Source organism: Haliotis asinina, chromosome 14 (assembly GCF_037392515.1).
Source record: "Haliotis asinina isolate JCU_RB_2024 chromosome 14, JCU_Hal_asi_v2, whole genome shotgun sequence".
NCBI classification, from domain to species: Eukaryota; Metazoa; Mollusca; class Gastropoda; order Lepetellida; family Haliotidae; genus Haliotis; species Haliotis asinina.
In genome coordinates this window covers 1,815,392-1,840,738 of record NC_090293.1, presented here as the reverse complement: position 1 = coordinate 1,840,738, position 25,347 = coordinate 1,815,392, and the positions used below count along the sequence as shown (strand labels likewise).

Sequence of the window (25,347 nt, the reverse complement as noted above, 5' to 3'; positions counted from 1 at the left end):
GTCACTTACTGAACGTTGAAATTATTAAAACGGATCAGCGTGTTGCGAACTCTGTAAGGATTGATGCTCTTGGCAAGCAGTAACTTGGTACGTGATACGTGTGTTTTAACAAAACGTGGGAAAGCCTTGTTTCCGGACGTTGCTGAATCAGCGATAAAGTGGCAGCAATACTGAATGAACATAGTCCAGTGTGTAATACAGAGTGTGTGTGTGAATCACATTGCTTAACGGCAATCAGAGCCCGAATATGGCTGATAAGGGGAGATAACTCTACGTATGTGGCCGGCATGTTGCAATGTTTATCTTGAGATAAAGTGAGCAGTGAGGTCACATGACGTTGCCAGGTGAGAAATGAATGCTGATATATTTGATGTGATTAAAACGACACAGTCACATTGTTCGTGCAACTAGAACACTGGGTGTAGGCGTAAACACGAGGAATAAGCCGGACGAAATCAGACATTACTCTCTACTGGTGAATCAAACCCAGCACAGGTAAATGTTCAGTTCTCTGTTATATGTATTTGGTGCTGCTACGTTTTGGACATTGACCTGTTTTCTCTCTTCCGGGTAAATCTCATGGAGAGTGGTCCGCTATCACAAAGTATCCGATTAATCTGGTACGTATTATGTCGTAGCAGTTTCCATATTGTCAACTGGGAACCTTCGACCCCTGGCTCTGTTTACCGACGGTTTTCAGGTTACTCGATATTTGTAGTTACAGATATCGTTGATCGATTCAGACAAGGGCAACGTTGCTTAGAATGTGACTGATAGAGGGGATGCGCTCAAACCCAGTTTGCAAAAACTGTCGCATTTTGGTGTTACTGAAATATTAATGAATAATAATTGTCCTTCACAAAAGAAGGTAATCAAAACCCTTGAGACAAACTATGTCAAACCTTCTGTAAAATACATAAACTACTGTAATATAACTGAATATTCTATTTGAACATCCCGTCTTCCATCACAACAGAAATTTTGTAACATGATAAAATAGTTTCTTGTCAGTGCCGAGTGAGTGAGTGAGTGAGTGCGTGCGTGAGTGAGTGAGTGAGTGAGTGAGTGAGTGAGTGAGTGCGTGAGTGAGTGAGTGAGTGAGTGAGTGAGTGAGTGAGTGAGTGAGTGAGTGAGTGAGTGAGTGAGTGAGTGAGGCGTGTTTCAGTTATGTTCAGTCACAATGCAGACCTTAGATGTTTTCAGTTTCAACGAAACTCAACAACAGGGGTATTATGCTAACTTAATTACAACGTAAACTAAGCTGAATCCAGCAGTCCAACACACTGACAAAGAGAAGACATTTTGCACGTCGAACCATGACCGGATCACTCGTGTCTGTCTGTAGCTGGTGACATGATGTATGTAAAATCGAAGCGTTCTGTGCTGGTAGATAATTGTTTCAGCTCAATCGGGTTATCAGTAAAGACGTAAGTCGGGGCTTGGTGAGAGTAGACAAACAACCTACCCCACCCTGTACATACTTGGTGTGAATGTTGAGTTGATGTTCATGTCGCATCGTGTTGCAGGTATATAAGGACGGGACCAAGTCCAAATGTGTTTATATTGTTATTTACAAATAAAATATTTCATAGCACCAAATTAAAACACAACCCAGAAATATAAATGACGATGTGTACTTGAAAACAGTTGCCGAATTTGCGACCCTCATATGCATTGTGACTTCAAGTGGACATCATGTGAGATGCACATTGATATGATGCATATTGTCCATGATGTTTCATCTTTATCGCCACCAAAAATGGATGTAGGCAGGCACTTTAGTGTTAAATAATTTGATGTTGAAAATGAAATATTTTGTTATCAAATAATCAGGCCAACAATAGCAGCAATACCCCGAAGTATGTCAACCTCCTTCGTCAGACTGATGTTCAAATGTAGGAACCTTTAGAGTGAGTGAGTGAGTTTAGTTTCACGCCACCATCAGCAGTATTCCAGCTATATGGCGGCGGTCTGTAAATAATCGAGTTTGGACCAGACAATCCAGTTATCAACAGCATAAGCATCGATCTGCGCAAATGGGGACCGATGACGTGTCAACGACGTCAGTGAGCCTGACGACCCGATCCAGTTAGTCGCCTTGTGTGGCATGCATGGGTTGCTGAAGACCTAAGGAATCTTTAGACAACTTGACGGTAAGAAAACTTACAAAGTCAAAAACATAAATCCCTGCATGATTGAGAGATTCAGTAGCATACGTAACGTGCATACATACATGCATGCATGCATGCAAATTAATCAGAATGTTAAAGGATCATGAGATATGTGAAACATCACACTGACAGGCTTAAGTGTGAAATCTCAGCCAGATATAAGGAATATATATCGTTTTATAGGAATCACAGGTAATACATTTGTTAGTATTGAGTCTTGCAAAGGCAACGTGCATAGCTCAATCGATCCAAGGCGACGCTTTCTTGAAAGAGTGAGTGGTTATTGCTTAACGCTGCTAAACTAGTATTCCTACTATTTGCTTTGGTTTTAAACAATTGTTTCCAAAACATTTCTCATCACAGCACTATGTGCCATTGAAAGCTAACTCACTCACTCTAGCGCAGTGTTTTGGACATATAACATGTGTTATCAGTTTCACTCCATTCACCTCAAATGCCAATATGGTATGTATCACAACCTTGTTTTATATTACCGCACTTAACTTCCCTTCGTTTATCCCATATGTCAGTGCAAAATAGTTTATAGCTATGTGTTATATTACTGTATATAGTTTCACTCCATTCAACCTTGACGTCAATATGAAATCTTTCACAGCTATTCAACCCTGATAACAATGTGAAATAATCCATAACCATGTGTTATATTATTGTAATTAGTTTCATTTCATTCCTACCCGTTGGCATTTAGGGAAGTAGTTAAATTTTCAGATAATGTGTAGATAATGTTTTCAAGAGGGTGTCTCAGAGATATGAAACTGATATCTGAAACCTCCGATTTGCCGATCAGCTTTACATACACCTAAGGATCTTCCATTACAAAACTGTTGCCATCATCTCTTACAGAACATTCCTATATCGAATAGCACCGAAGATATCTGTCCTGTCGAAATATTTATTCATCTCAAATTTAAGTGATATGTACACATACAAATGTGAGGTCGATTGGTGAGCACGTCATTGGACCGAATAGATAAAGCTATCAGGAGGTTTGCGAGGTGATATGAAGAAGAGGCTATTTATTTGATACTAAGTAGTAATGTATTTATAACAATACTTTGTTGTAATTCATTTGAATTCACATTTGGACCTGCTTTCTACCAACACACGTGTCTACAAACCTTTACCTGCAATTTTAAGGTGTGTTTGGGTCCCTAAGAACATTCATCATACGTAATCCATTTCAAACAGCTGCGTCACCCATTGCCTCACCATAACCTGAGTATAGGCCAACAACTGCATGGCAGTTGAAAGTTTAACTTAAACGGTTGAATTCAATTGAAATGTCTTCTTAACCCAACAGAAAGAAGGTAATAAATAATACTGTCAACTACTGTCTCATTCATCGAGTGACGTCATTCCTGAGTAGACGAAATTATTTAAACAGCGTAGTTTAACTATCATTGAACTTTCTAAATCATGTCAATAAAACATGCAGTGATTTGCTTCAGTTTACTTTTGACACCAATCTCGTCGTGACCGGACATTATCTGATTGCCTCAAATAGGGAGACCAACCGAAAGTAGAAGCAAATAAAAGGATTTAGTTAACTTAATACCCAGTACCATACACAAATATCGCAAAGTAAAACAGGTTTGATAATAACCAGTTATTACGTTTGCGGTGTTTTGTGATCAAAGTTCGTTAAGTAGGAATATAGGTCAGCTATCAAGAAAAGGAGTCCCAGCAAAGTATTTTAGATAATATGCAATGTCACCACTCTTGAAGATATTGGATTTTCCGGTATGTACAATAATATTTCATCCTAAGTTTTATAACACGAAAATGAATTGCCTTTACTAGAAGAATAATATTTGTATGTTCAAACTGCACGTGGAATGGCCAAACAATCACGCCGAAGACCAGGGTTGATTCCCCAAATGAGTGGAATTCGTAATGTCAGTTTCCAGTGCACACATGATATTGCTGGTATATCGTTAAAGGTTCCACACAAACCATACTCACTAACCCACTCACGATATAAATTAGTTCCATGTTTGTTGTTAAAGTCCACTGAGGGCATTGGTTGGTCAGACTCGCTGACATCGCAACCTAGTTGCGCAGATCGATGTCAGTCACAGGTTTGTCTGGTCCATACATACCGCCGATATAGCAGTGCTAGTAACGTCGTCACAACAAGCAAAGTGAGAACAACACATCATAACCAAAGCAGCTGTATCAACATTCTGTTTGTCGAGAAGTCCTGTACGGACACAGGTGATGGCTTCATGTCCCCCAGTTTGGCATGTTCATGCTACTGTTATGCTACCAAGCACTTTTCCCATTTATGTAAATAGAAGTTACGGAACGTTTTATTGTATTAGGCATGTGTTTGCCTTGCTCTTAGGTGTACCCAGTTACTGCGATCTGATAACATGCCTGAGTTGTCTGATTGCTAGTGTCGTTACATGACAGTGTGATACGTCTTGAACCTCCACAACATAGCACAGCAAATAGATGACATCTTGGCAGAGTGACAGCAGCGTGTGCGTGTGCGTGTGCGTGTGCGTGTGCGCGTGCGTGTGCGCGTGCTGGCGCATGTGTTATTTGCATATTCGGGAAGCTGTATGATACAGACACATATATCTGGGCTCGAGGTAGACCGATACAAAGGATATTACAGCATCAACAATGTAAAAGTTACGGAACTTCGTCAACACTGGTTAATTGTATAACAGTCTTCACATGGTTTAGCTGCGTCCTATCTTCGTCTGACGGAGGTCAATCTGAGAATGTGTTTTGTATTACAGAAGTAGAAACAACGTCGTTCTGTCCATCACCAAGACGTCGCCATGACGTGCAGGGGAGAGATTCTTCCCATCGTGCTTCTCATCGCACTTCCGGTCTTCTGTTTCATTACGTATGTACCTGACTTCACCTGGCTGAAAGTAATGGGACAATCTGGTGACTTCCTATTCCGACACGCTTTAAACCGGCATATCTCATCCAAAACGAGCAGGGAAATATATAATTAGTCACGTGTCTTAATACGTAAATATTTGTGTAACATGACATAAAGCATGTGAACCCCCTGCGTTGTTTGAGCGTCAACCCCATTCCAGATATGTTTGTTGAGATTTATGTTCAGTTATCTTCTGTCCTGGTTTCAGGTACGGCATTGCAGTCAGTCTTGGCCACGTCAACGCCAGGTTTCCATACATCAGGTAAGCTCTCAGACGAACGTTAAAGGTAACTTTAGTCTTTATTTATTTTATGCTCAGTAATATCAAGATATCAAGCAGATTTCTAGCAAATACGATCCATGAAGATCCGAGCTACAATTGGTCTTCAGTAACCCATACTTGTCGCTAGAGCCGACTAACGGGACTGGTTCGCCAAATGGTGTAAAACTAAGTTCACTAACTCACTCTAGCCAATAAATCTGAATCTGTTAACCGTTTCACATTAAACATACGCTTCGTGTTAACACCTCCACAGCGCACTGTGTCCACGCTTTGACTGTTAGTGATCACGCGTTTGGTTATCTTTGTGGATACGTATGTGCATAACAACAGCTCTTGGTGGCCGTCTTTCCTTATTTGTGGTTAAGATTCCCATGCAGTGGTCAAAACATGTAGATGAATACACCCAGGTCCTGCACAGTGACATTGCAAACTGCGTGAAAAAATAATTTAGCACTCCTTGTAATCTGGTTATGTCAAGCAGAACAAATACGACGACATTCCTTCATTATGTTTGGTTAGCGTTCGCAGACTCCTCCGTCGAGGACATGAATCTGCCAGATGTAACTGTCGTAAGTTTTGTTTCAGCGACACCGGGACTCACCCGCCGGAGAGCTGCGTGTTTGGCTTCCTACAAGGACTGTATGCATTTCTAAGTACGCAAATTTCCAATGTCTGATTCATCCTCTACAATCTCCTGGGTATGCGTTACGATAAGTCCCAACTAGTACCCTGGATGCATCGACGGCTCGGCCTGATCATTTTATTACCTCCCTTTGTTGGCTTTTTATTCAATCAGATGGCTACGCTTGGAAGATGAACGTACCAATCACATGTGTTCTTTCATAACTCAGTTGCTGATATACGTTGAAAGAGGTAGAAGGAGCTCGTGGATATATATTATGGAAGGTTTCAGAGCTGTCAATTTGCCTGCATGATATTTTCTTAACATCTGAGTCGCATGGCGAGTAAGCCTATCGGTTAAACTGTTTGAGAGGCATTCTAAAGATGACAAGAATTTTTATGGATGATCAACTTCTTTATTGCAGGGTAGCGACGTTTCGGTATAGATTCTTATACCGTTTTCAAGCGTGTGGGGAATGGCAGGGGGAGTACAATATATATACAGCAGAGATGAGCATGTGATGACAATACAACAATCGGTTGTAACGGCTTATCTGATTGGCTAGGCGGACCTAGCAAAGGGAGGTTATCAATTATAGGGGCGTAGATGCAGCCAGATTACTATGGCGATTTATCTGAAATACAGACATAGTAATGAACGTAACCAATGATCGCAGGAAGGAATGGGCTGGGGACTGTGCAGATATCATGTTATATGTAACTTATATGCGTTTGAAGCTTTTCGAACGAATACTATTCAAAGGGACACAACCTATCCAAAGTTAGAAGACGGAGAGTATTGTATCATTTCACTGCGTGATTCAGTCCATATCAATAATTAAATTTTATATCGAGAGCCATTTGTTCCCCATTGTAGCCCTCAATACAACGAGTCATTTACTGTGGAGTAGCTATGCTCCCATTACTATTTCATTGTAGACCTACTTTCCAACAGCTGCATTTTCTTTAATTGAATTTGAACCCAAAAGGGAAGATTCACATTGAAACCTCTGACTGATAGTTAAGAAACGTTACCTCTTATATGACACGTGTTTCGGGTGTGATATCCGTCTTTATCATACAATGGATAGTGTTGTCGGCAGGATAAAGTCAACGGATATTTTCTGTGTCCGTTGAGGTCATATACGGATACCGATGCAAATTAGAGACCGACTGTCAGTGTTAGCGAGAGGACGGCATAGGAATCTAGGGGCATAATGGCATGCGGACATTCAGTGCATTTGATGTTCAAAAGGGTCATTTTTCGGAATGAAATTTTCGGAAATTCCACACGAAGTGTTTTTTTTCGTTATTTTTCAAACGTAAGGTGATTTGTTGACAACAATGCGTTCTTTAGCATAAAGCTTACTGGGAAGTAGATGACATAACGCACTCAAATGAGTGATCAGTACAAACTTTCGTCACCGAGCTTGTGACGTCACGTTTTACAACGCACATATTTGTGACGTCATAGATATGCAGGCACTTCCCACGAAATTTAGCAAATGAAATCGTATTTTTTTAAAATTATAAAGTAAGAATGACATTGTATGATACATAGGTTATCACTCTCGTGTGTTTGGGGATGGTTAATATCCTGCATTAGGAATAAACACTATGTATTTAGCTCGCCAAGGCTCGCTAAATACAATGTTTATTCCTAATGCAGGATGTTAAACATCCCCAAACACATTCGCGTGGTAGCCTATATATATGCGGCACTGTCACGTGTTTCAGGTGTGATATCCGTGTATATCCGGCATTCATTTGAATTCAAAAGGGAAGAATCACACTGAAACCTCTGACTGATAGCTAAGAAACGTTACCTCCTTATATCACACGTGTTTCGGGTGTGATATCCGTGTATATGCGGCACTGTCACGTGTTTCAGGTGTGACATGCGTGTTTATCTGCTTCTGTCACATGTCAGATGTGATATACGTGTATATCCGGCATTGCCACATATTTCAGAGGTCATATGCTTGTATATCCGCTACTGCCACATGTATATTCACTACTGCTACATGTTTCAGGTTTCATATGTGTGTGTATTCGCTACTGTCACGTCAAATTATGGTTCCGGGAAAGCGGCAGAAAGATTCTACATTGCACCAACGTTGTAGCTCTCATCGTTGGGGTGACCTCTGCCCTCGGAGTTTACCTTGTTGCCAATTTTCAGGTAATATACTGAACACATCCTGCACAGTTAACCATTTTAGTCACAGAATATTCCACGATTAGTAAATAAATGGCACATCAAGACCTAAACCTCGATTGTTTGTGCCATGTGCCATAAGCCTGCACATGACAAACATGCTTGAAATACATCTCGAGAGAAATGGTTTGATATTTGTGCCTTACTAATACATTCGAAACATATCAATAAACTTCTTAGCATGTATTTCCATGTGTGAAACAATGTGGATGTTTATTGTGGTCGACAGCCGACAGCTGTACCTGTTAAATACTTCCATCGCATTTCAGGAAACGAACGTTCTCCCAGTTCACCTGCTGGGAGCCTTCCTGGCTTTCGCTGGAGGCAATGTTTACTGCTGGATCCAAACCGTCATGACGTTTAGGATGCGCGATTTGCCCGGACACAGGGACTGGTTACGTCACTTCCGGCTTATCCTCACCATCATCCACCTCATGTCACTGTTGCTAGGTGAGTCTAGAATCGTTACTTGATAGTGATAGCTTTCATCGGACATTCCTTATTCTTAGAAACCTCTTCTCTGAAATTATTTTTCGTGGCTACAAGATAAGTTAGTTTAAGATACAAATAACGCGTCATTGATTAGAGCACTCTTTACCCACTCACTGAGACACTGTTCAGTAATGGAATCAGTAAATCACCACACAGGTCAAAAGATATATCATAGTGAACAGGGCTGTACTTATACATTTTATTGGCACTTCAGTCAATTACTAATTTTCTATACCTTTCTCTTATATGTAGTATGGTAATAAATGTTTCAGGACGGTGTTTGGTAACTTTACTTTAAAACTATAAGTGCTGTCCGTTTCTAATTTGGTATGAGGCTTTATAATTCTTCTATCATTGAGGATTTTAATTGTCATAATTTATCACTCGATAATAAGAAAGTTGTCTATAAGAGCTGTCATTATTTCAAGTCACAACAACACCTCACATCTACACATAGGGAAATGTCCACTTCCAATTTATCGGCTGACGTAAAAGACATTATTAGAAAAATCTATAATTATTTCAATCGAGAAAGTGAAAGGGGCCGTCCATTTGGAGGTCCTGAAAAGCAATATGGCTTGGATCTCTCAAAGTGCGTGTTGAGTGGAATTATCCATGCCTTGTCTACGGACATTCCAGGGACCAGCTCCCTCAAAAGTTGGTAGGAAAATAAGATGGATAGTTTTTATTAAAGGCTTGTCAGGGACACAGTTAGAAAACTAACACGTCAAAATGAGCATGTGTCGGTACGGCGATTGAAACAAATCCTTGCTGAAGACCACCAGCTTGATGTCACTCGTTATACTATTTGCAAATTTTCGCTGAAATTTGGTTACGAATACAAAGGTGTTCAGGGGATAAAACTTGCCATGTGTGAACGTCATGACATCGTAAAATCAGGTATAGATTACACTATTTGCAAATTGTCGCTGTAATTTGGTTACAAGTACAAAGGTGTTCAGGGGATAAAACTTGCCATGTGTGAACGTCATGACATCGTAAAATCAGGTATAGATTACTTGAGAACAATTAGAAAGCGCCGAGGAGGAAGCTACCAGCTGGTAGAGGACGGAGACTTTTAATTCTGCAAGCTGGCTCACACAAAGGATTTCTGCCTGAGTGTTATTTGGTAAATCTATGTCCACCGACGGGAGAGACTACCATACGGAAATGAATGTCTTTATACATCATGTAGAAAAACAACTGATCACAGCCCTTCCAGAAAAGCCCTTGGTAGTCACGGACAATGCTCCATACCACAGTTGCCATGAGTCCGACAATCGGTGTGCAATATCCAGATATCATAAAGCAGAGATCATAGAATGGCTTGACAGAAACAACATCGTTAGACCTTACAAAGCAACAAAACCAGTGTTGTATGAGCTTGTGTTACAGCACAAACCACCACCTTCCTATGCCATCGACAATACGTGAAGGAACGCTGGTCAGGAGGTTCTACGACTACCACCATACCATTACGATTTGAATCCAACTGAACTGATGAAAAAAAATGTTCACACCGCAGTAGGGGTGATTGACATCAGTCGGTGGGAAGCCTGTGTCAAACATGTACTGGCAGTTGAAAAGTACTGGAAACTAGATGGTATTAGCGAAGAGACCATTCCACTAATCTTAATACATCTTTGAGATGAATCAAATACTGACCTGTCCGAAGAAGAGATGCTTTTTGAATGAAAAATCTAAACAATTCGAGGAAAACAAGTAAGTGAACAACCCGAAAAATACAAATCAAAGACCAACTTCAGTAATGTGTACGTGCAGTTTCACAGAAATATGATTAATGGACAGTGAATAATGCCTAGAAAATAAATCTGTCCCCTAACTAATTCTAAGCTGAAAATATGTTCATGGAAACTAAACAATAAAAATTCTCCGTTATTTACATGTGCATGAGATCGCAATCGCAATAGCAATTTGAAAACATCATATAAATTATGTGACATACTTGATTTTGAGATGACCCCTTCTGCCCCACACCGATATTGACACCGTTAACTAATAAAAATGCACGTGCTTTAAGTGACGTGACATGTCCTGCCGAGCATATGTAAGAATGTGGCATGTGACCTGCATATTTGCATGATCGGGTCGCTGTTCCGGTAAGTAGCTCAACACCTTTGACATGTGAGGTGTTGTTGTGACTTGAAATAATGACAGCTGTTATAGACAATTTTCTTATTATCGAGTGATAAATTATGACAATTAAAATCCTCAGTGATAGAAGAATTATAAAGCCTCATACCAAATTAGAAACGGACAGCACTTATAGTTTTAAAGTAAAGTTACCAAACACCGTCCTGAAACAGTTTCTGCCAGACTATATCTTCAACAATATTCGACCCGTGAATATTATACCGGGGTATAACAGGTCTTCAGCAACCCATGCTTGCTATAAAGGCAACGATGCTTGTCGTAAGAGGCGACTAACGGAGTCGGGTGGTCGGGCTCGCTGACTTGGTTGACACATGTCGCAGATCGATGCTCATACTGTTGATGATTGGATTGTCTGGTCCGGACTCGTTTATTTACAGACCGCCGCCATATAGCTGGAATATTGCTGAGTGTCGCGTAACCTAAACTCACTTACTCACTTCAACAATATTCCCTTTTGCCTAACTCTATAACTTTATCATTGTGATGATATATATCAGATGCAATTAACTTTCTGTCACGAGGAGGATTGTAACTGATATCACAAAATGTATGGAAAATATCCGCATGAAAAATGTTAATTACGCTTGTAGAAATTCAAATAAAAGTGTATGGTATGTAAACATATCAGTTCGAGGATATTTCGGTTCTACATGTATTTCATATGCTTCATTAACGACGGTTGTTATCACCGGGTGTTGCAAGTGACTGTCATCATGTGTCGGACGTGCAGAAGAACGTACAATACACACACATCTACCGACCATGTCACTACACGCTTTGATCTGAGACATTGTGACTGAACATCCAAATGTATTTGATCTGAGGTCATGTTGGACAGGTCCAAGTCTAATGTGTATTAGCCGTTTGACGAGTATACTTAAATGATTTCATGGCATCTGCAATGGCTTTCAGTGGTCATAGAGTCGTGGCAAGCGGGCTTAGCTGATGACACAGGTGCGACAACGACAGCCGCAACGTCAGCAGCATCAACAGCATCAACAGCAGCAACAGCAGCAGCAACAGCAGCAACAACAGCAGCAACAGCAACAACAGCAACAACAGCAACAACAGCAACAACGCTAACATCAACTCAAGTGTCAGCTGGACTACATGCTGGCATCACACCGAAGTGGGATCCATCAAATCCAGTAAGAAATATACATTGTATTTGTCCTGGGGATAAAGGTCCATGGGTGAGGCTGTGACGTTAGCACCCCAGCAAACAAAGTGGATCGGTTGGTCACCCTCGGTGATCTGGTCGATGGTAGACTGCTCATAATATCAGTCACTAGGTTGTCGATACTGAAATCGGCAATTGCAAACAGATAACCTTCAACTTATTATACAGGGTCTTTAGCAATATAAATGACGTACCCGTGGAACAGTGGCAAAACCACTCACGGTTCGGTCAGGGAATTCATAACTGACAAAACATAACAAACACATCCGTGTTTTTTTTTTGGTTCAAATATTACAAACATTGAGGGTAAAAGGCATGGAAGGTTTGTACATTTATATCTGTGGTTACCAACTGGTGATGCATACAGCCCACGTGAGAAATGGCGCAGCGCTACACTGTCCTTTTGAGGGACTCCATCTCGATGTGTTTCTCATGTGGTATTTATTGGAATGTTTGCTGACAACACATATAGGATGGGTAATCAGTGCGATGCAGGCGATTGTTAAGTTAGTTAATCTATCACAGTGACATATAGTTGAGACACTCGGTATTATCAAATGTCTGTTTGTCTACAGGGTTACTCCCACCACGTCGCCTCCACCGCCATGGAATGGGTCTTGGCCATTGTCACTGCAATATATTTCTGCACCTTCTTTGCTGAGTTCAGACATTTCAGAGTTTCATTGCTTCAAGTTCATTATTCAGCAGCCTTCGAGGTTAACAGTATCATTGATGAAAAGCAGAATGGCGTCATGACGGAGGTGAAGATATCTACCATCCAAGCGTGATCCCACGTTTCAGCGCCACATACTGAACAAAATGCAGAACTCCAAAGTGTGAACAAATATTGTGCGTCTGTGATAACAGCATCAAGTCAAAGTTTCAGCATCAGGTGGAGTCACTACTGAAATGTCTCTGTTCAGCGAAAACTGTGAAATAAGTGTTAAGGTCTTTATGTATAAAGCAATATATTTAGTGACCACACATCGGACTGAGCGTCTTAAGTGTATGGCAGAGTTCAGGCACCTACCTATGACAGGATCTGCTGAGTGTTTTTCGGTCATGCTTCGTTCCGGTTCTGTAAACATTATATATGTCCAAGTTCTTGTAGCTGCGATTCGAAGCGTTATAAAACAAGTCACGATATTAATCAGTAGCTCGACCTATCACCAATTTGAGAAACACACACACACGCGCGCACGCACACACACTGTCATCTATGTTTCAACGTAATATTGGATAAACAACTAAGTATTGCTTTGATTTTGATGGGTGAAAATTCGTCTATTTCATCATCTATTAGATGTTTGAGTTGACATTAATAGGAATATAGTTTTCGTGAATACAAAGCGCAATATGAAACCACGTGCGTTAGTTGTGGTCGTTAACGTACGAAATATACAACACATCAACAATGTACAGACTGTCTGAATGAACTCGGTCCAATCAAGCATTGTTTAGTGTTCTTACCTTACGAATTGTTACATTTTCTGACATAAATAAAATATGTATTCTTGTTACAGCGTGAACTGTAATTTCCTACTAGTCAATACAATGTAAGGCCCACGATTCGTCAGGCCTATTTTGCTACAAACTAATGAATCTATGCGAACAAAATCGAGTTTTGTCCCGTGATTGTTCCAGAACCCTGTGATTGTGGATTCGAATGGCAGATTTCATGTGGTGATTCCCCTCAAACTGGTCAAATTCATCAGCTAGCCTCACTGACGTTCCTTCCACGTCAGGTGGGCGCGTCGTGTTTCGTGGGACTGAAACCTTCTGAATCAAACTCTGATGGGCGGTTTCCATGGAGCTGGGTCCTAATTCATTTCAGCAAATGATTTGCGAAGCTCACGTAATTCAAATGGCTTTTTCTTCTGTAGTGCAAAACCATGTACAATTTACTTAATTCAAATATTGATGTTTATTCTACACTACAGGTACTGTGCAGGATACCTAGAGGCCATATTTGTTAAGCATCGAAAATCAGACGTCAGCTGAATTCCAGACCAAAACATATAAACTAGCGTCCAAAAGAAACGCCACCAAATATGTTTCTGGTCTAAAACAAAACGTAAGCAAAATATGGTAACATAAGCAACAGTATTTAACGGATACCAAGAAGGAAAGTATCGTATGACCGACACTTGTGTACATTATCCAGTATTCCATCACCAGCGCATAATCGGGAGCTTTTACAACGTTTTGGGCAGCACATATTGTTCAATTACGGGTGTGGCCACCCCTTGCAGTGATGCAGGCCCGAACTGAGTAGGTGAGTCGTTTGATGTCTTGATTAAGGATCCGACGCCATTCATGAAGAGCTGGAACTTAATTCGTGAGTAAAGTTCCCTCTTCGCCAGTTCCGCTGCTGTCAATGTCGCACAGTCCTGGTTCATCTCAATCTGGCACGTTGCCGTTGGCGATTGGCCCGGAGACCATGAATGCGGAGTCGTCTGGCCACAGTCAGTCTACTGACTGGATGTCCAGTGCTGTTGGCTTTTGATCACTTCACAGTAACGGAACAGTTCCTCAACTGAAACAGCAGTAAATGCCTCTTTTTGGGCAGTGACCTCTAGTCTACCACTGTTTGGCCTCTCTGCAGTACTGCAAGTCTGTCGTAGACGAGAAACAAGTCTTCCGACGGTCGATTTGCAGCATCCGATGTTCCTAGCCACATACTATTGTCTGTGTTCCATCTGTAATGTACCGATGGCTCTCTTCCTCTGCTCTCGTAGTAAACGAGGCTCGTTCCTGGCTGTCAATCGATTAAAATGATGCAAGAAAGTATGCCTGGTTAGCTTTAATACCCTGACTTGAGTCGGGCTTGTACACAGTTTCCGTTTCATTCGTGTAAATTCGTTTTTCCCCACAAAATACGAAATGCAAGTGTAAGTGTTATCTGGAAATAGACATGTTGTGTTAGTGTCTTTTTCGCTTTTATTTTGATGTTCAGCAGTTACCCAGCTGCTCCGGCTGTGTTGTCTATAGTTCATAACTTTGACAATCAAACATGTATATATCCGAAATGTAGCACGTATATTATCTATTCTATTTCTTTAAAAAAGATATTTAGAAGGAGGATCAGTTCAACACAGTTGAATTTAGAATCGGCTGTTCCACGGGAAGTAAATGGCTGAACAAAGTAAAGAGATCACGTGAGAATTTGTCTTCATTGATTCTGTGCGCAGTATTTACGGAACGTTCGCCGTAAAGATGATAATCTAAAGGTAGGTGAGCTGTCAGGCAGCTTACTGATGCTGATGAGGTTGTAATGCCGACATTTGAATCGCACATCTCCATGAGACAACCTGTCACTTTTATTTGTCAAACGTCGCCCCTGGCTGATCTACAAGCGTCACGGATTAAAAACTAAAACAGACAATAACCATCCGCGATCGTGACGTTTTCTGGAAATTGCTTGCATTACTTACGACGACATGTGTATCCTGAATTCCCAACCACTGATTACACTGAAGAAATACCCAAAATAAGGCGTTTGTCAGATTGATCGAAACTACTTACTGACTGGTTCTATTCTGGAATCAAAGAACGCCCTTCTCTGGACACCGTTCGTGTGAATGGGCACGTCATTAAAGTTGGTGACCGGAAGTGAACGCTGTTCTAGATAGTTGACGTTTTCTTTGAAGTGTGGCTGAGTAGTACAACTTTCCGTTTACAATTCATGATGTAGGATTTGTAGTTTGAACCTTTATGTATAATTATGGAATTAACGATTTTAATGGTGAGAAGGTCGAAGACGTCTGCGAGGTAGATCAACAACACCAGCATGGTAGAGAGGAATCCAGGCTTATGGGGACTCTGGGATTCAAATCCCATATCGCAGGATTCTGGCCTGACTACGTGATGCGATGTTGCATGTCGATCTGTAGCGCTATAGGCATCTGGGCCACCCTATTACCCATAGTGTTTGTAGAACGGTAAAACGAAGTATGTTGTAATCAATCATTCAATGGTATGTGTGTTATTCTGTATGTTTGAAACACATCCTTTTACTCGGAACAAACATTTACCTCTGGGCATTTCGAAAAGTTTCCCAGTATAGTTTTGTCAGTTACTTTAGTTAAGACATGCAGGTGTGTCCCGTGTAAGGAGGTCACCTGTGTATGCCACACCTACCACCAGTACATCTACTCCACAGATCTACCCCCCAGGAGATCTAACTGTCCAGGAGATCTAGCCCTTGATTCGGTGGATATACTGGATTTAATTCCTACACGAACAAGCAGCGCACTACAGGCCATTCCCATGTCATTAACCTGTCATGTGAAACGTATTGCTGCCCACAATCTTGGGATTCCTCATATAGCTTGACGTCATGGTGCTGCAACAGACATAACTGTTGCGACTTCAGAGAAACCTTGACTACTGTGCCACTGTCCGAGTTTTTGTGACCATACATATAGTGGTCACCCCGTCTAGTGTTATCCGTGGGGTTATAGGGCTGTAACAATCCTGAATTAGCCGGTTTGTCACCCTTCCCGCCAGGAGTGATGAATGAGAACAAGCAGACGACTTGTCATCATTGCGCTAGAAGCACCTACTGTTGTGTGTTACCTGCCAGATGAACAGTGAACAGCCAGGCTCAGGCTGGTAGACCAGGGACAATGTACACCTGGGCAGTGTTCCTTCTTCTCCCCACTCTCCTGCTACACACCCCCAGTGTCCAGGGGGACAAGCGAGAGTTCAGGATTGCCTGGATGGCACCAAAGAGGGAGTACAACAAGTTCAGTGCTGCCACTTCTGTCAATGCTCTAAAGTTGGCTTTGTATTCCATTGGGCAAAAATATCTCACAGGACATCCTATACGGTAAGTTGTTAGTTGTTGTCATCGATGAATGCCAAGATCGTATTTATAAATAGTAAACACCTTCAACATGACATTTGTCAGTATTTACATATGTTGCCATGGCATTACAATCGTGTGCTTGATGCAGATCACCGTGTTCCACTAACCTAGCTCGACGCTCATGACACTTATCACCAGATTGTCTGGTCCTGACTCGATTTGCTGCTGTCGCATCGATGGGGTGCTCATGGCGTATAACAACAAACACACATTTGTACCGTGTTGAGATTATCATGTAAGACGCATGTAAGTCACACTAGAACACGAAAACTAGAAGGGAACACGTATTTCTATCGACTATTTCTTGGCGGTAACAACATGTGGCACAAACATAACATAATGATATCAATGATAATTATAAAAGTACGTAATAGTATCATTAGCTGCCTGGGCTGCGTGTAGAGGGGGCAAGGGTCACCCGAACCCATTTGCTTTATGCATCTAAAAAATATACAAACACATATATATGTTATTAAGTTGTGATGTCAAAGGCACAATTAAATGAGCTGTACTTTTGCTTTCTTCGTCCTTTAGAGCTACTGGTATGACAATTCAGCGTATAGATCCCCTCACACAAAACAAAAGCCCCCCACACTCACGCCTCTCCGCTAGCTTATAGTTAGAATGGGAATATTTTATGGATGTGAACTTCTTTATTATAAGAAACACGCTTCAGAGTATATCCATACTCCTTCATGGGGTGAGAGGATAAAGAGTAAAGAAACTGACATTCATTAAACACTCCTCCTTCTGTGTATCACTACTGAATGACATTCAAAGACCTAAGTTATATCAATCACCAATCATGCAGGGAGGATGGCCTTCCTTCATGTAGGTGCAATGATGACTAAATGGATAATGCACATGTTTATAAATAGGAACATTCTCTTGTCCTTTAGGCTGAGGTCCACAATGAAAGCATCGTATTCCTCAATGTTCATAAAGTAGTCAAGGGTGTTGGAAACAGTCTCTATGTGTTGGAAACAATCTCTATGTGCTGGAAACAATCTCTATGTGTTGGAAACAGTCTCTATGTGTTGGAAACAATCTCTATGTGTTGGAAACAGTCTCTATGTGTTGGAAACAATCTCTATGTGTTGGAAACAGTCTCTATGTGTTGGAAACAATCTCTGTGTGTTGGAAACAGTCTCTATGTTGATAGTTTTGTACCATCGCAGAGGTGAAATGAATGTCAACCGAACGCGGTGTCATTTTGAAAAGGCACAAATTAACTTGTTTTCACGGTAAGGCTGCCTTAACGACACAGTGGACGGGTTTGACTTGTACTGTAACCGCGTGATGTAATCAACGTTTAAGCGAGTCTAACGACCACTGGGGCCTGTTTATCAAGTTCGTTGTGGAACGTATTTTGATCTACTCCCAGTGATTAGAAACTTTGACATAATTCTGTCCGTCCACTTTTCGTGTACCGTCATCATATTCTTACTTATACTCGTTGTCCCTTGAGAACTGTTGTCAGTGAAGACGTTTTGTCACTACACTGCCTCAAAGTCCTGTTGAGGCACAACCTCGATTTCTAAGCATTCCTCAAAACGATCGTATCACTACGACTGCCGTAAGTCTGTGTTAAGCTGTGGTAGTTACGATCACCCTAGCACTACGACTGCCGTAAGTCTGTGTTAAACTGTGGTAGTTACGATCACCCTAGCACTACGACTGCCGTAAGTCTGTGTTAAACTGTGGGAGTTACGATCACCTTAGCACTACGACTGCCGTAAGTCTGTGTTAAACTGTGGGAGTTACGATCGGTTGATGGTTTGATCTATCCCATCACTTATTGTTCATGCCTTTATGACTATTAGCTTTATTTCGTTTCATAAAGTCGGCCTATCCTTTAAGGCATTTCTAAACCTATTTTAAAGCGGGTGCAAGTCAGGTTGTATCCTAAGTTTATTGGCTTTTACGTCATACTTCATTTCACGTAACTTTAGTAGAAATGTCGTATTTTACACGTTGTTTTCAGAGTGTTGTTTCTTCCTATTTCCTTCTAACAGACTGAGAATATCTCCGGTATTACGCGCTGTCTCTCGCCCCGAGCTCACATGCCGTACAGCAGTTTTATGATGCGTCTCAGATGTTGGTGCTGGGGCTGTTAGGTTAATGTTCTATATAAATTGTCCATCACCTTTCTAAAATTGATTCTTTACGAGAAAGGTACATGGAACAAAAGTAATCAATTTATCTGAAATGACATCTCAGATCTGTTGTTGATGTCCACATATTACCGGGTCAGCTCCTCGTCATGTGCCTCGTGGTTGTAATCCTAGATGTTCCTTGCAATGCTGACATGTGTGACAGGTTTATCTGTTGTTTGTGCTGTGTGTCGCACGAAACGCTAGGTCTTAAAAAGAAGCAACGTTATTGTCAGAAAGCAAAGGAATTGTGCTTGTTCGAATTTCAATTATGTTGAGAAGATTAATCATTCTTCGTCATTTACGAGTTAAACAATGATATTCACTTGAAATCAGCCCTTGTAGGTGTGTATTGAATTAGATGTAACCACGTGCTGTCCATGTTTTTGACAGTGTGTGAGTATGCCTTGCCTTGCCCCACAATACCAGTCAACTTACACGAACTACCGGCGACTTCGTCATCTTTCTAAATAGACCCGTGAAGATCCGGGATAGAACGTGAAGGTCCGGGGTAGAACAGGTCTTCAGCAACCCATGCTTGCCCGAAAAGGTGACTATACTTGTCGTAAGAGGCGACCAATGGGATCGGGTGGTCAGGCTCGCTGACATGGTTGACACATGTCATGGGTTCTCAATGGCGCAGATCGATGCTCATGCTGTTGATCACTGGACTGTCTGGTCCGCCGGCCTATAGCTGGAATATTGCTCTCACCCACTCTTTTCAAATATGTCTTTGCAAGAAAGAAAACAAAGTAAAAAGATTAACAGGAAACATAATATCACCTTAAAATATCAATACTGCTTTTAATACATCTGAATATAGCAGGATAAATTTTATACATGGAAACTGACATATATGTCTGGGACAGGTTTTTAGACAGGGTTGTAGAGAAAGGAAAGAATTATGAACATTACTCAGAAGTTCTTAAATAGCCTAGACGAAGTAGAGAACTTTGCCTTTTGTAATATTTAGGCAACTGATTATCAAATCTTCAGATATTCCACACATGACCAATTTGCCATTAACTCAATGAACCTTTATACTGTTTTGTGTCAGTTACCTTAGGAAACTGTGAGTTGTTGAGTTGTTTCAACAACTGTGTTTGGTCTGGTCATATAATGCTTGTTAACTGTACACATAAACCAACACCTTCCAACAGCTAAACGTTTATCATCACCAGTTCGTACTCTCGTGTCTCACTTGTTTTCACGCTCATTCTCTCAGTGACGGGTACAGTCCTAATATATCTCATTTTCGCCACTGTTTCGTCAAGTATTCTTTGACGTTTAAGGTTGAAATGCCGGTGAAGTACACCCTAGCATATTCATTAAATATTCCTAAATGTGCCATGTGTATATATTCAACATTTTGAAGAGTGACATAACCCAAGCACCCACAAATCAGACATGTTTAGGAACACTGCTCTATAGTTGAAACAATGCTCAGGACGCGAAAACATTTAACTCACTCACTCACTCAAGGATAACATTCTATCGCCATTATTGTCGCAAGGGAACGGGCGTAGACATATTTCATATCAGTTCTTCTACTTTCTTTTCAAGAAGTCACAATTATAGGTTGGGAATGTGTGACCACTTACTAGTTAATAGTAGTGTGTTTGTTTCTTTAGTTATAAACCAAAATATTTTGTGGTGATTTGACGGACGACCAGTTATCATCTGCAGGAATCAGGTGCAGCGAACCCGATTTCTGAGTACAGGATATAAAACACAGTGTATAGACAGCTGTATGACAATAACAATAGATTACAACATCGTGACGACAATAAGTCATATCAAGGAACGCCCATAAAACCATGAAGTAGATTTGGCGAAGTGAGTCATAACTGATTGGTTTACACTAATGCCACTAACACATTAAGTGTTCCAACGTAGCATTAAAGGACAAAACTTTAAACGTGGTATTCTGCAGGGGACTAAATTTCTCGGGACTGAGATTTTTGTCAGCAATGACATATCGTACTCCGGCATTGTTTTAATTTTGTTCTTTCAAAAGGCCTTTTATGCAACTGGTAGAGGTTGAGGATGGCGTTTCAAATTTAAAAGTGGTAGACGTACAGAAATAGTACTAGAAGGCCGACCAGTTAATATTTGGGATCGGATTTGGAGAAATGAAAATTTATTTCATTTAATGGTTGATCTCATAATATCCACTGACTTGTTATTTACATACTTCTTTTCTGATGGAAGATACTCAAATGTCTAAATACCATGGCAGACCCCCGCCTCTGCCTGTGGCAGAATCACGCCCTGGCAAATAGTATGTAATAAATGTCAGGTAGATTTCCATTCATATTCTATCTACATTCTTGCCTGGTTTCTCACAACACAATTAGTTCTTCTCCTAAAGCTGTTCCTCTGTCAAAACCAGTGTTTACCTACACACCATCTGTCTACACGGTAGTAATGATGTAATCTCACAAACACACTCTATATATCTCACAAGACTGCTGTCGTATCTCACAAACACACTTTATATCTCACAAGACTGCTGTCGTGTCTCACAAGCACACTTTATATTTCACAAAACTGCTGTCACACGGCCTATCGTCTACTGATCAGATATCCGATATTGCTTCTGTGTCTCACAATAAGTATTTCACCTCTCAAGACAATGATTCCATATTTCAGGAATGCAGTTTCTATGCCACACTACACTGTTTTAATATCTCTGTGTCTCACCGAGCGTATCTCGTATGAATGTACCCGTGGACGTATATATCACTATATGTTTTCTTTATCTCACTTATGTTATCATAGCATTTCAGCGTAGTGCTCACTTAGTTCTGTAAAGCTGCTAAATATCACAATGATATTCCTATAGCTTCTCACTCTACTTTGAAATATCTGAGCAATACACTCTCCTATTAACCATATTCCACACTACGGAAATATCGGTTAATAGATAAACTTTCATGATTTAAACAGTGGATAATATGTCACAGGACACATAATTTCCCTAAGAATCTAAAACGCTGCATTCGCTGCACTTCGCTGCTGATTTAATACAAAAAGTTGAATTAGTTGTGACATCAGTATTGTTTCAGCCATTGTTTTGAAACTAACAGGTAAAATCATATCGCACAAAGTGCAAGAAAAATGGGTGCATTTTCATGTAAAAATATAGGTGACAAAACCCTTTTCCACATTCATGAAAAATCTGTGAAAAAAGCAGAATCGATTGTACAATTTTGACAAAGTCATGTGGACGTTTGTTATAGCAGCATTACAGCTGTATGATACTGTTTGTAAACAAATCGTGTCTAAACCACACAATCCTGCCATGGCCACCATGAGATACAATGGCAGAGCATGTGTTTATGAATCACTGTGAAATAGAGATGATACCAGATGTTCTAGTAATATTTTTCACTTGAAATAATTCGGGAACGTATGGTATAAAAAGAAATAAGGACTTACGTATGGTATAAGTCAAAACATGCCCTTAAGTCACCCGATGCTATATGTATTCCAGCGAAACCTAATCTTGGTTTTGAAAACTTTAACGAGTCAGTACATAATCGAAGATCTGGCGTGTATTGCCAGTTATGTATGTGTATAATGGTCATAGTTCTATGATCCCACATACAGCTGTACGCCACAGGTTTCTGCGTTCCAATATTACCAATCAGTGTCGTATGTTCATATATCCTAAAGATGCCAGGTTCGGAATCTATGAAAATAAAGAATATTGCGTAATTATTGTACATCTCTATTTAGTGAAATGTATAGATCTTCTGAAAGAGTGTTTCGAAACATACAGGGCAGTCAATTGTGTTCCTATTGCCCAGTACACGTAGTGAGCTCCGAGCACATATATCACACATGTGACACATTTATGAGGCGTGTCATTGTGTGTGATAACGACCCACCTACAGGGATGTCACGCTGGGATCTATAACAGAAGTCGTGATCAGACACATATTGGCGGGTTCTTACATCTTACAACCCATTATATAAAACAAAAAAAAGGTGAAATAATAAAGGAATTCGATCAGGAATAACAATCTTGTCTTCAGACAAGCAGTTAGGTATTTTCGCAACATCGCCAACACCTTCCAAACAATGTGAGAATAACAACTGACTTTCATTACACAATCTTCTCAAGACACAAATATAATGCCAAGGCCAGATGTCATTCATTTGCTACAAGCTCTTATAATCTTAAACTTGCTGATGTGTGAGTTACATCATGATGGTGGATACACCTTGTGCTGCTACAGGCAATCTGGTTACTAGTAGTCAGTATCAGGTTATGCCCCAGTACTTTAACTGGGGAAGAAATCAATCACTAATCCTAAATATCGACCTTTGGTTGGGACTGTAGACATTTTGGCAACCTCAGAATGCAACCAAGTAAAATTCTCTCGACCGATTCTACATGTTCACCCTTTCCTACCACTATTCCACATGACAACTGTATAGAAACATTTCACTTCTTGTTTCACTGAATATTTCTCTCTAAATGCAGACACATTGAACGATGAATTTTTCAAAGTATTAGGACAATGTGTCCGATCAATTCATTCTTGATATTATCGTTCTGAAAAGGCCATAGGGCTGTAGTTCAAGTTTATATGCAGTCGCAAAGAGTGCAGTGAAAAATAGATATAGCGCACATAATATCACATCTTTAATGCAGAGGATATTCACTACATGTTATATATACAAGGTATTTGTGACTGTTTGATTTGGAGATGACATGGGGTAAAGAATTTGTCTATTTGGGTGTTTCAAATAGAAATATTTCTTTATATATTCTTTTCTGTCATTTATATACAACTGAGGAATGAGCAAGGATTACATTCGTTTCCCTTCTGATACGAGTCTACAACCGGTTTCACTTGATATTCCTAAGTGTCTACTTTTTCCATCAGAAAATCGTGAGAACTACATTTGAAACTGGATAGTGCTGTCCGGATCTTTGTTAACATTTATGCCTAAAGGATGTTTTTACAGTAAGAATAAGTGATTAAAACGGGAATAATGATTTAAGGTATTGCGTACACATTGTGAAAAGTACCATTCCTGAAAATAGATATCGTTTAGTCTTTGCCTTAAATCATCACTGGCTGTTATATGTTGTTCTCTCTAAGTGTAATCATACCCACACGAATGAAGTATCTTCCTGACACCAGAGGCCCAGTTAGTTTTTCCTCTATCATCGAAAAGCATCATCATGTTATAATATTTCTTTTGGACCCGTGAAGGTCCCGGGGTAGAACAGGCCTTCAGCAACCCATGCTTGCCATAAAAGGCGACTATGCTTCTCGTAAGAGGCGACTAACAGGATCGGGTGGTCAGGCTCGCTGACTTGGGTGACTCATGTCATCGGTTCCCAATGGCGCGGATCGATGCTCATGTTGTTGATCACTGGATTGTCTGGCCCAGACTCTATTATTTACAGACCGCCGCCATATAGCTGGAATATTGCTGAGTGCGGTGTAAAACTATACTCACTCACTCACATTTCTTTGGGAAGCTTATGCTTGACATTCTAAACACTCTTATCCAATATCTGATCATTTTTGCACAAATAAATCTATGCATTGGGTATGTCCCACATTCCCCATAAACTGTAACATTTGGGTGCTGGTGTTTACTCCTAAAATCTTTTATACGCACATAGATATTATTTTTCTAGTGTATCACTGATTTCCTGGCCCTGCACCATACAGTAGAACTTTGGACTAAACTTTGTGTCGATGTTGGAAAGTGTGTCAAAAGTCCTGTCTTTAGGCGTTATTACACTTCTTAAAATACAATGTTAGTTTTAGCCTGCAGTGCGGCTTTGGCGAGATGCATTGACCAAATCCGTTAACTTACAAAATGTACACGTATTTGTAATTTCTTACAACCTCCGATACTTCAGCTTTAAAAAAACATTCTTATTATTTTGACATTTCCCTCCACTTATTAAAAGTGTAAGCTTTGTCTAAGATCTGACAATATATACTACACTGGTAAAAACTTACTAAAAACACTTACAAGATATATACTCGTGTTATTGTTGGTGTCATTAGTTGACAATTTGTCAAACCTGAGTTCCAAGGTCATCTGTAATGCATATTGCAAAAACAAGATAGAAACGACTATCTGGAGTCACGATAGTTGGAGTCATGCCTATTGATTCCAGTAGTGTTCTACCTGCTTAGTTTTTTATGTAAGTGAATCAGTGTTTGTGCTAGGACTTGTCAGATCATGTGTATTTGGCAAGAAACATCAACTTAAGCTTCTTGTCTAAAA

The 25,347-nt window shown here is 40.4% G+C and overlaps 2 protein-coding genes across 2 annotated transcripts in view; both read left to right on the top strand.

Moving 5' to 3' along the window:
* Positions 1-316: 316 nt before the first annotated feature.
* LOC137261217 (DNA damage-regulated autophagy modulator protein 1-like) lies at positions 317-13,674 on the top strand. Its single transcript, XM_067798928.1, has 8 exons — positions 317-495; positions 4,940-5,049; positions 5,300-5,353; positions 5,960-6,027; positions 8,029-8,174; positions 8,480-8,660; positions 11,790-12,025; positions 12,633-13,674. The coding sequence occupies exons 2-8, from the start codon at positions 4,982-4,984 to the stop codon at positions 12,843-12,845; spliced, it is 966 nt and encodes a 321-aa protein (XP_067655029.1). The 5' UTR covers positions 317-495; positions 4,940-4,981; the 3' UTR covers positions 12,846-13,674.
* A 2,731-nt stretch (positions 13,675-16,405) lies between these two features.
* LOC137261215 (atrial natriuretic peptide receptor 2-like) overlaps positions 16,406-25,347 on the top strand; it is a 28,391-nt gene continuing 19,449 nt past the window's right edge. Inside the window, exon 1 of the mRNA XM_067798924.1 lies at positions 16,406-16,888. Within this exon, the coding sequence (XP_067655025.1) occupies positions 16,686-16,888 (203 nt within the window). The 5' untranslated portion in view covers positions 16,406-16,685. The remainder of the gene's footprint in view (positions 16,889-25,347) is intronic.